The sequence below is a fragment of the Dasypus novemcinctus genome, chromosome 18 (assembly GCF_030445035.2).
Source record: "Dasypus novemcinctus isolate mDasNov1 chromosome 18, mDasNov1.1.hap2, whole genome shotgun sequence".
Lineage (NCBI taxonomy): Eukaryota > Metazoa > Chordata > Mammalia > Cingulata > Dasypodidae > Dasypus > Dasypus novemcinctus.
Window position 1 is genome coordinate 56,965,027 of NC_080690.1, and position 12,921 is coordinate 56,977,947.

At 35.8% G+C, this 12,921-nt stretch overlaps 1 protein-coding gene across 9 annotated transcripts in view; it reads right to left on the reverse strand.

Annotated features, from left to right (window-relative positions):
* Window positions 1–12,921, reverse strand: part of ZNF569 (zinc finger protein 569) — an 83,216-nt gene that overhangs the window by 17,330 nt on the left and 52,965 nt on the right. For 5 of the 9 annotated variants that reach the window (XM_058279294.2, XM_071209552.1, XM_071209553.1 and 2 more), the window contains one exon: window positions 8,220–8,277. The exons of the other annotated variants lie outside the window; for them this stretch is intronic. In XM_058279294.2, coding sequence (XP_058135277.2) covers window positions 8,220–8,234 — 15 coding nt within the window. In that variant the 5' untranslated portion in view covers window positions 8,235–8,277. The remainder of the gene's footprint in view (window positions 1–8,219; window positions 8,278–12,921) is intronic. 9 annotated transcript variants of the gene reach the window in all.

Sequence of the window (12,921 nt, forward strand, 5' to 3'; positions counted from 1 at the left end):
CCTCCCACAAGGGCAGTCCCAGATTTGGTACCCAGTGCCTCCTAAAGAAAAAACAAACAGAAAAAGAGCAGACAATGAGCAAAAAACAAGCAAAAACAACAAGCAGACAGATGAGAGAGCCATTAGGGCGGGGGTGGTGGTGGTTAAGGTGAATATGTTAAGTGAAAAAAGTTGAACAGAAAAAGTCACATATTGGATGATTCCATATTTATGAATTACCTAGAATAGGTAAATTCATAGAGACAGAGTGCAGATTGGTAGTTGCCAGAGGCTGGAAGGAGGGGGGAATGGGAGAAATTGCTTAAGGGGTTTTATTTTGGGGGTGGTGAAAATGTTTTGGAATCACTAGTGGTGGTTGTACAATGTTGTGATTGTCCCACGTCACTGAATTGCTCAATTTAAAATAGTAAATTTAGTTATATTAATTTCACCTCCAACAAACAAATAAAAGATGAAATTTACTTCCAGAAAAAATAAAACACATTTCCAGATAAATAAAAACCAAGAATTCATTGCTAGCAGACTGGCCTCAGAAGAATTAATAAAGGAAGTTCTTCATACTAAAAGGAAGCGACATTAAATACTAAATCAAATCCACAAGAAAAAAAATAATTCCAAGAAAGCATTAAGCAGAATGCAGAACATATAGAAGGGTCCATTTGAATTAATTTCATGTTCTTAGGTACTCTGTTCTGTTTTTGGTGAAGAAAGCCTTTTATGTGCAGATGAAGACTAAGTATGTCAACAAAAGAACAAATGGACGTGACAGTCTTCCTCCAGGAGTTAATTTTCTTACTTCTGGATGGATGCACTTTGTCATCAAGAATATCTCAAGACCTTCCATGGCTTTATTTTACACAACTTCAGTTTTCTCACTGGCATTCACAGATACCAAACACATGTAACCAGTATACTAGTTTGGTATCCAATGTTTGTTTAGATTTACAAAAAGTTCCAAGGTTTGTTTCTTTATGCCCTTTACACTTTCTCCATGTCAGCTTTACTGTAATAGGAAAGGCAGAGGAAAAGACAGCAAGGAAAACTCTCTCCTTCCCCTTGGAGGTCTGGGAAAGAGAAGAAAGAGCATGAAGATAGGGAAGTAGGCAGTTAAAATGTGTGCTCAGAACTCCCTGCAATCTAGGATGTTAATGTGGAGTTATGGAGGCAGTGAGTTAAGAGGGAAGACTATCATGTTCAAGTTGAACTTCTAGGGAGCATTCAGTTCCCATGTAGCAAAAACCCTGAGTAGGGAGCAATAGGACCATTTCAGGAGTAAGATGACCCCACAGGCTGAGAGTACATGGAAACCAGGAGCCATTTGGAGGATTTGACAGACTCAGACTCAGCAAGAGCCACGAGGTGGCCAGTTGATAAGGAGAGGTCCTTGGACTACAAGTGAGCTATAAAGTATACACCAAATTCATCAGCCACAGAATGCCCAGAAAAAAAGAGCCAGCTTTGGCAGACACCAGCCAGCATATAACCAAGGAGAATCACAGGGCACCCTTTCCTCCCAAAGCTTTATAGATCTTCCTCCATATATTAGACACCATCTTAACTGTGTACAGGGTTATAGGAGGAATCTGAATAATTTACTCAAAGGAACAACTGACTGGACTAAGGTTTGAACCAGATTGCATTAAAACTAGCATTTTTTCATTCCATCAATCAAATAGAACTCACAAAGGATATCAGAATAAATTTATAAAATAAAGAAACTATATTTTTATATACATTTCAATATAGTATTTGTTACCCTGATGTATATGAAATCATTGAATAAAGTATGATATGCATATGATATAACTGTGAGGAAGTAAATGACTTTCAGACAATGTTGAAATTCTCTATAGAAGTTATAATCACAACATTTACTTTAAGGAAAAGTACTGGCCTTGTACAAAATTCATCTTCAAGGTTTTGGACATCCTGAGCAGAGCCCCAGAGACAGATAAAGTAGATACAACCCCAGGTATTGGTTCTTCTGAGGGCTACAGAGACCCACAGGTTTTATGGTCATGGCAGATGGAGTTCTGTGCCATGTCAGTTGCCCCTTCTTTGGAGTTGGTGTTTCTGTGAGATGGAGCTGGACTCAGATGTGACCTCTTTTCACAAGCCTTTCCTGTTACTTTACCAGAATTGTAGTTGGTGCTGAGGTTTAATATATACCCAGGGGATCTGAATCTCTGGACTGACCATATGATAGCCAGGCCCTGAGCCTCAACAGACTTCAGCTCCTATACTCTGGTTTATTGGACTTACCCCACTAAGCTAACATGGAGTTGAAGAATGTCAACCACCACACCATGGAGCCAAGAGTGCCTACAACTGAAAGCAGGAGGATTGCATCCAGCATCCATGTGGAATCTAAGCTCCCTCTTGACATAGATGTGGAATGGACACAACCAATCCAAGGTCCACAGGATGGAGGAATAGAATATGGATTAGAGTGGACTTACTGATATTCTATTCATGAACTACTGTGATTAGTAATCAAAGAAAATGTGGCATTGGTGTGGAGAAAGTGGCCATGGTGGCTGCTGGGTGTGGGGAATGGGAGGAAGAGATGAGATGTGGAGGCATTTTCAGGACTTGGAGTTGTCCTGGGTGGTGCTGCAAGGACAATTACTGGATAATGTAGGTCCTCCCATGGCCCACTGGATGGAGCATGGGAGAGTGTGGGATATGATGTGGACCACTGACTATGAGGTGCAGCAATGCTCAGAGATGTATTCACCAAATGCAATGAATGTCTCATGATGATGGAGGAGAATGTTGCTATGGGGGGAGTAGTGGGATGAGGGGGGTATATGGGGACCTCATATTTTTTTAATGTAATATTAAAAAAATGAAGACAAAAAAATTAACAAAACAAAACAAAAAAAGGTTTTGGATGTCCTGTCAAAAACATCATTCAATGAGTACTTGTACTAGGCACTGTAGATACTCTACTAAATAAAACATGCTTGCAAGGCACTTACATCTTGGTCTTACCTTACCTTGCAATGCTAGAAGTCTACTCTGGTGGTTTGGAGCTGTGTGTACCCCCAGAAAAATATGTTCTTAAATTTAATCCATTCCTGTGATTGTGAAACCATTGTTAAATAGGACCTTTTGATGAGGTTACTTTAGTTAAGGTGTGGCCCACTTCAATTAGGATGGGCCTTAATCCTATTACTAGAGTCCTTTATAAGCAGAAACTTTTTTTTTTTTAAAGATTTATTTATTTATTTAATTTCCTCCCCTCCCCTGATTGTCTGTTCTTGGTGTCTATTTGTTGCGTCTTGTTTCTTTGTCCACTTCTGTTGTCGTCAGCGGCACGGGAAGTGTGGGCGGCTCCATTCCTGGGCAGGCTGCACTTTCTTTTCACGCTGGGCGGCTTTCCTCAGGGGTGTACTCCTTGCGTGTGGGGCTCCCCCACGCGGGGGACACCCTTGCGTGGCACGGCACTCCTTGCGCGCATCAGCACTGCGCATAGCCAGCTCCACACGGGTCAAGGAGGCCCGGGGTTTGAACCGCGGACCTCCCATATGGTAGACGGACGCCCTAACCACTGGGCCAAAGTCCGTTTCCCGTATAAGCAGAAACTTATAAAAACTCAAACAAGGATAGAGAAAGCCACAAGGAGCAGCCAGAAACTGAAATTCAACAGAACCCAGAAAATAATGGAGAGGCTGCCATATGCATTGCCATATGACAGAGGAGCCCAGGACCATGGATCACTGGCAGCCAGCCCCAGAACACCAGTCTTTGGGAAGAAAGCATTACCTTGATGACTCTTTGATTTGGACTTTCTTTTAGCTGTGAGTTAATACATTTCCATTGTTTAACCCAACCCATTTTGTGGTACTTGCTTGAGCAGCCAAGGAAACTTAAAACATCTACCTACGAAAATCTTCTTTCAAGAAGGTTCTAGTATCTGTCATACATACCTTAATGTATATTAAATCAATATGTTAACTATCCAGAGGGAAAAAAGTACCCAAGTAAGTTCCTCACAACTCAGGATTATCCAGCAATTCCTGCTACTAACTTTACGATTTTGGTTAAAGGAAACACTAGCTACTTTTTTTCCCCAAAAAAATGGGACTGTGGCAATAAGTTTTGATTCCTACCTCTTTCTCAACACCTAGGTATGATATATCAATAAGTTCTTTTGATTCAGTCTCAGCAAAACCTCCTAAATCTCATCTTTTCTACTTCTGCAACATGTTCTACTAGTGAAACAGTAGATTTACAGCGTAGAGGCTACTTTAGTGTCTTGTGACTATTATGACTATTAATTGCCACTGAAGAATGTGAGAATATAATTTTTATTTAAGCTCTGGGGTTATGTTTTCCTAAATAAATTTATTTTGAAAGAATTTCAAACTTATAGGATAGCTGCAAAAATAATAATAAAAATCCTATACAGAGAATTCCTACATACCTCCCCACCCAGATAACTGGATCTACCAAATTTTAACATTTTGCCCCATCTGCCATATCATTCTGTATTTGTCTATTTATTCATTTATATTCTAAACATTTTGACAGTAGGTTGTATACATTATGCTCCTTGAAAACTTAATACTTCCATGTACTTTTCCTAAGTACTTTTCCTAAGAATGCAACCACCTTAAGTAGAGTTATTAAGTTCAGGGAATTTATCATTTTATAAAGTTAACAGTCTACATTTGAATTTTTCTATATAATTCAATAATGTCCTTTTGGGCATTTTCTCCTCCATTATTATTAGATCTAGTCCAGGATCATATATTGTTTCATTGTTATTCTCTTTAGATTCACTCTCTCTCTCTCTCTTAAATTGCGGAAACATAATACAACATGAACTTTCCATCTCAACCATTCCCAAGCACATAATTCAGAGGGATTAATTGCATTAACAATGCTGTGCCACACTCACCACCATTTGTAGTTATGTTTCTTTATTCACTAATAAGTTACTGGGTACTAGATATGCCCAGCACTGATTTTTATCCTAAGAATATAGTCGTTAGTAAGATAAAGTTCTGGTTCTCTTGGAGCTTACATTCTACTTCAGGGAAACAGAAATGAAAATGAACAAGTGAATAAGCAAGATAAAATAGAATAATGATAAATGCTATTAAGAAAATACAGTAAGGGAATGGCTCAGAGTGACCAAGAAGATCCACTTTGAATTTGGTAATCAAAGAAGACTTTGAAGAAGGTGACATTTCATCTGAGACCTGAATGAGAAGGAGCCAGTCTTATCAATATCTAGGGTAAGAGCATTTAATAGCACATTCAAAGTTCCTGAGACAGGGATAAACTTGATCTGTTCACAAAGAGGGGGAAAGCTAGTGTGGCTAAAACATAGTGAATCAGAGAGTGTAGCACAAGACAATGGCAAAGATGTAGGCAGAAAGTCTGTCATGAAGGGTTTTGGAAAGGATAGTAAGGAAGGTGAATTTTACTCCATTAGATGGTTTTAACAGGGAATTTAATGCCTTCAATTTTAAATTATCAATTTGGCTACTGTATGGAGAATAGATTATAGATGGTCAAGAATTGATGCAGGTAGATTAGTAGGCAGTTAGTAAGAGATGATGTGTCCTGGGTGAAAATAAGATCCATGGAAATGTTGACAAGTATCAGATTCAAGATTTGGTTAATTGTTTTTAAAGTAGACCAATGTGATGGCAAAAGAACATAATAATTTATTTCATTTACATCTCATCAATCCTAAGTAGACTGAGGTCATATAGGACAATAGATAAGATCACAGGATCCAGAGCCATACTGCCTGGATTGAATCCTGGCTCTACTACATCCTTTATGTGTGAGATTGAGCAGATTTCTTAATATTTCTCAATTTTCTCAAGCAGTATTAAAAAAAAAAGAGAGGAATAATAAAAGTATCTACTTCTTAGACTCCTTATAAGGTAATATATGTAAATCTCTAATCAATATTAGATATTAATTTTATTTTTTATTTTCATTGGCCATTTGTTCTTTTTAAAAATTTTTCAATTGTAAATTGCTGCCAGGTTTTGAACATTTATTTATGGTGACTGTATCAAAAAGAAAGACTTAATTTTTATGTACTCAAATTAAGTACATCTTCTCTTTTATCATCCATGAGTTTAATATTATTCTAAAAAAGCAAGTGAGTATATAAAATACCCTCAAGAAGGCCATCTGGAGCCACTGGGAATTCTCATATACTCTTTTTTTTTGTCTTTATTTATTTTTTTAATGTTAAATTCAAAAAATGAGGTCCCCATATACCCCCCACCACCCTCACCCCACTCCTCCCCCCATAACAACAACCTCTCTCATATACTCTTAAGAGTATAATTTTAGACAATCATGTTAGAAAACTCTTTGGTAGTAACATTAAAAGTTAAACTTAGGCATAAGTTTTCACACAGCAATTTTACTTTTGGTATATATCTAGAAAGAATGTGAAAACATTTGCAACAAAAGACATCTGCTAGAAAGTTAATAGCAGCAATATTTATAATTGCCCCAATATAAAACTACCTGCCAGCCCATTAACAGCATAACAGTGTGATCTGAACTACAATTATATCCAACAATTCAACATGGATGAATTGTACAAGTATAATGTTAAGAGAACCTAGACACAGAGTACATGGATAATATAAGGTTTAAAAATAGGCAGAAATAATCTGTAGAGATAGAAGTGAACAGCAGTTACCCATGCAGTGGGAATAGTGACTTGAAAAGTTTCAGAAGGGACTTCTGGGGTACTAGGTTAATAATCAATTTTTTTTTTTAATCTGTTTTTTATGCTGGTTTACCAAGTGTGTTTACCTTGAAATTTACTAAGTTTGTCTGAGGAAGAAGCCAGAGAAGTTGCTAGATAGGGACACGTGGTCAAAGCTCAGTATGATAAAGCTTTGATCTGGGAGCAAAAAGGTAGTAAAGCAAGATATGTTTAATAACTAAGAGTGTAGGATAAACCTGAATGAGGAAGATTTCAAAGGACTTGTGAAAAGCATTATGTTCTGTGGAAAAGGAATTACCATTGAAGAAGAAGCAGAACATCACTTTTCCTAAGACTAGAAGTAAAAATAAGGAACTGTGGAATTAGTTAATTAAAACCAAAAATATCCACAAAACACCACGTATATCAGCCATTGGTCCAGGGACTGGAGATAAAGCAGTAAACAAAATAAAACATACTTATTCCTTCACATTCTAGTGAGCTAGAACTCTATGATTTTACTAGTAATTATTACTTTAGATTGTGACTCAATCTGTAACCATACACTGAAAGACAGCATCATCTGAAAGACACACATTCTATCCATTTCTTCAGATATTCCAGTTTTTCTTTTAACTTAAGGTATGACATGCATAGTAATGTGCTAAAATGCACTAATCTTAAGAGTACAACTTCATTAATGTTCTACATTTATATACCTGTGTAACTGCCATTCAGATACAACTACAGAACATTTTCAGTACTCTAGACTCTTTCCTTATACCCCTTCCCAATTAATAACCCCCTTGCTTAGAGGTAACCACTATTCTTTTTTTTTTTAACAATAGATTAGTTTTGCTAGTTCTTGAACTTCATACTTATGGACCCATATAATATACACCCGTTTCTGGCTTCTTTCTCTCCCCATGTATGTGAGATTTATCCATGTTGTTGCAGCAGTAATCTGTTTATCTGTTTTTGTTTTGTGTGTGTGTGTTTTGTTTTGTTTTTACTGTTTTCCTTATTCCATTACATGAAATACTATAATTTATTCTGTTTTCTGTTGATGTTCATTTGTTTTCTTTGCAATGTTGAGCTATTTTGACAGATATTCTTCATTTTATCCTTGATTAAAACAGACCATCAAAAAAATTGGGTTTATACACTGTAAGAAGTCACAATATAACATTTTTATTGAAATAGGTACCCAGAAAAGCTTATTCTTACTAGGAAATGTTTATTTTCATCCTTACATCAAATACAGATTATGTTATGAATTTCTTTCTGCTTTGCTGTACCTACAATGAGATTCAAATTTGAAGCCCAATTTTAATCACTCCAAATGAACCCATTCTATATAACCATGTTTTAACTCTTCCCTGGTTTTACTCTTACAACTCTATTTTCTCTGAAAATTATATATATATAATTCTATATATATGATGGTCCAATTTACTGTATGGATTACTGCAATCCCCTTAAAGTGCATTGTAAAATAAGGAAGGGAACAAATACACTAATTTACCTGGGAATCAGTCATTTCCTCTTCTTTCTGGGAAGCAGAAGTACCTGAGAAGGCAGAGCTGGGGAAATGAATAAAAGCTATTAAACCAGACTTGCTCTGTGGTTTCAGAAACCTCCACCCACAAGGTATATTAAAGGCCACTTTAGGAGAATAATACTTGGATTCATCAGAAAGGGCAAGAATGTTCATACCAAAGAGGTGTTATTTTATAAGGATGACTAGTATGATCATATGAAGCTCAGGCTTAAGGTGACTAGGGTGCATATGTGGGAGGTGTCCCATGAAATTATCATCTGCTCTAAATCAGAGAATAAACAGGTCACAGTGGAGCAGAAAGACATATAGCTTCATGAAAGCATATATCCAAAAAAATTATGAAGCTGACAAAAACACCTGAAGTATTTTAATGAATTAAGCAATTTAAAAAAGAAATAATTGAATAGCAATTAAGTGGGAATTTAACAAAAATCATGCTATAATTATATTTTGACAAAAGAGTGAGGGGTAGAGGTGTGTGTGTGTGTGTGTGTGTGTTAGACAACTTGGTGGTAATAAGAGAATTAAATCCTTACTTTCCACAGTAAAAAAAAAAAAAATCAAAACTGAAAATGTTAACAGTGGGACAGGCATGTGATTTAGAAAAATGGAGTACATACAAGTCAAAGTTAAGAACTGAAAGTGGCCCCCCCTCTGTGAACAGGAATTAGGAATGGGGAGAAATGGTCTAAAATTTCCTAGATACCACACATAAGTAAGACACAGATGTCCTCCCCCCATGGACAGTCAATTCTCCAGATTTAATTTGGTTCAGAATATACTAGTTACTGGTCTGCTCTTCTTATTGGTATCAATTGATTCTTATCATTTATTTACTCAAAGTTTTTTCCTAAAGGATCTTTTAAAAGAAAGAGGCCAGGTGAATTATAGTGGAAAAGAGCTGTGACCTGGGAGCAAAGAGATTTGCTTTTTTTTAAAAATTTTTTATTTTTTATTGAAGATATCATTCATACATGAACACACATAAACAATAAGTATATAGTAAAGATTATGAACTTACAAAATAAACACACATAACACCACACAGGGGTCTCATACATCACCCCTCCACCAACTCTTTGCATTGTTGTGAAACATTTGTTACAAACTATGCAAGAGCATCATCAAAATATTACTACCAACTACAGTTCTTATCTTACATTTGGTGTATTTTTCCCCCAACCCATACTATTTTTTAAAAATATATTTTTGTTACAGATATTGTGAACTTGCAAAACAATCGTTTTGAGATGTGTAGATTTCCCATACAGCTCCACACCCTAGTGGAATATTTGTTAGATTATGAGACAATATCATCAGACTATTACCACCAATTATGGTCCATAGCATACATTTGGCACACTTTTCCCATACACCTCCATTATCAGCACAGTACAGCTTTGGCATTGATGCAAGAATATTATAGTATTGCTGTTAACCACAATCTATAGGTCAAACACAAATTGTAGTTTTCCCATGCTTCTCCATATTCCCGTCACCCTGCAATAGTGATGTACATTTGCTCTAGCTCATAGAAGGACTCTCTTGCATTTGTACCCTTAACTACAATTCTCAACTGCCTCTGGGTTCACTGTGTTATTCAACTCCTAGATTATTCTTTAGCTTTCTATCAACATTTACTTTCCCAGACTACCTTTTTCAGCCACAATCCCATTTATAAACCAGTTGCTACTCACTATAATTTGTTATTATCAACTCTATCCATCACCACACTTTTACAGTCAAGTTAATGAAAATTTAAACATCCACAGTTCTTCTCAACCCTCCTCTTATCTCCTAATAACCTATACTCTAGGTTTTAATTCCATGTGTTTATTATTTGAATTTAATTCATATTAATGAGACCATGTAATATTTGTCCTTTTGAGTCTGGCTTACTTCACTTAGTATAATGTCTTCAAGACTCATCCATGTTATCGCATATGTCTCAATTTCATTTTTTCTTACTGCAGCATAGTATTCCATCATATGTATATATTACATTTTGTTTATCCATTTATTGGTGGATACACTTCGGTTGTTTCCATCTTTGGTAATTGTAAACAATGCCACTATGAACATGGGTGTGCAGATGTCTGTTCGTGTCATAGTTTTTAGTTCTGTATATATTCCTAGTAGAGGAATTGCTGGATCATATGGCAGTTCTATATTTAGCTTCCTGAAGAACTGCCAAACTGTCTTCCACAGAGGTTGCACCATTTTACACTCCTACCAACAGTGAAGGAGCGTTCCTATTTCTCCATATACTCTCCAGCACTTATTGTTGTTTGTTTTTTAAAAATGGCCATTCTATGTGGTGTTAGATGATATCTCATTGTTGTTTTAATTTGTTTTTCCATAATAGGTAGTGATATGGAGCACTTTTTCATGTGCTTTTTGGCCATTTGTATTTCTTTTTTTGTATTTGGAGAAATGTCTATTTAAATCTTTTGCTTATTTTTAAATTGGATTGTTTGCTCTCTTATTGTTGAGTTGTATGATCTCTTTATAAGAAATGGGAATCAAACACTTATCACATAAGTGGTTTCCAAATATTTTCTCCCATCAACTGGGCTGCCTTTTCACCTTCTAGATGAAGTCCTTTGAATCACAGAAATGTTTAAGTTTGAGGAGGTCCCATTTATTCATGTTTTCTTTTGTTGCTCATGCCTTTGGTGTAAGGTTTAAGAACCCACCACCTACCACCAGGTCTTGAAGATGTTTCCCTACATTTTCTTCTAGGAGCTTTATTGTACTTCCTTTTATATTTAGGTATTTGATTCATTTTGAGTTAATTTTTGTATAAGGTATGAGATAGGGGTCTTTTTTCTTTCTTTTGGCTATGGATATCCAGTTCTCCCAACACCATTTGTTGAATAAACTGTTCTGCCCCAATCGGGAGGGCTTGACAGGCTTGTAAAAAGTCAGTGGGTCACAGATGTGAGGGTCTGTTTCTGAACCATCAATTCAGTTCCATTGGTCTATGTGTCTATCTTTATGCCAATAAGGTGCTGTTTTTACCACTGTAGCTAGGTAATATGATTTAAAGTCTGGAAGTGAGAGTCCTTCAACTTCACTTTTCCTTTTTAAGATGTTTCTGGCTATACAGGGCCTCTTACCCTTCCAGATAAATTTGATAACTGTGTTTTCCATTTCCTTAAAAAATGCTGGTGGAATTTTTATTGGGATTGCATTGAATCTGTATATCAATTTGGGTAGAATTTATATCTTAATGATATTTAATCTTCCAATTCCATGAGCATGGAATGTTCTTCCAATTCTTTAGGTCTTTTAAAAATTTCTTTTAACAATGCATTATAGTTTTCTGAATACAAATGTTTTGCATCCTTGGTTAAGTTTGTTTCTAAATATTTGATTCTTTTAGTTGCTATTATAAATGGAATTTTTTCCCCTGACTTTTCTCCTCAGATTGTGCATTAGTGTATAGAAACACCACTGATTTTTGCATATTGATCTTGTATCCTGACACTCTGCTGAAATCATTTATTAGGTCTAGAAGCTTTGTTGTAGATTTTTTGGGACTTTCTACATATAAAATCATATCATCTGTGAACAGTGAAAATTTTAATTCTTCCTTTCCAATTTGGATGCCTTTTATGTCTTTTTCTTGCCTGATTTCTCTAGCTAGGACCTCTCGCACTATATTGAACAACAGTGATGACAGTGGGCATCCTTGTCTTGTCCCTGATCTCAATGGGAAAGCTTTTAGTCTTTCACCATTGAGAACAATGTTAGCTGTGGGTTTTCATATATGGCCTTTATGACGTTGAGAAATTTTCCTTCAATTCCTATTTTTTGTAGTATTTTTATCAAGAAAGGATACTGTATTTTGTCAAATGCCTTTTTTGCATCAATTGATAAGATCATGTGATTTTTCTTCTCTGATTTATTAATGTGGTGTATTTTGCTGATTGATTTTCTTTTGTTGAACCAGCCTTGCATGCCTGGTATAAAATCCACTAGATCATGATGAATAATTCTTTTAATGTGCTGTTGGATTCGATTAGCAAGTATTTTATTGAGGATTTTTGCACCTGTATTCATTAGAGAAATGGATTTGTAATTTTCTTTTTTGGTAATAGCTTTATCTGGCTTTGGTATTAGGGTGATATTGGCTCCATAGAATGAGTTTGGTATGTTCCTTTTTGCTTAGTTTTTTTGGAAGAGCTTGAGTAAGATTGGTATTAAATCTTCCTTGAATGTTTGGTAGAACTCACCTGTGAAACCATCTGGTCCTGGGCTATTCATTTTGGGGAGCTGTTTGATGACTGTTTCAATCTCTTCACTTGTGATTGGTTTGCTGAGGTCTATTTCTTCTAGTGTCAGTGTAGATTGTTTGTACATTTCTAGGAATTTTTCCATTTCATCTACATTGTCTAGATTTTTAGCATGAAGTTGTTCATAGTATCCTCTTATGACCTCTCATTTCTGTGGGGTCAGTAGTAAGGTTCCCCTTTTCATTTTTTATTTCATTTATTTGCATCTTCTCTCTTTTTTCTTAAGTCAGTCTAGCTAAGGATTTGTCAATTTTGTTAATCTTCTTAAAGAACCAACTTTTGGTTTTGTTAATTTTTTCTATTTTTTTTTTTGTTGTTGTTGTACTCAATTTCATTTATTTCTGCTCTGATCTTTGTTATTTCATACC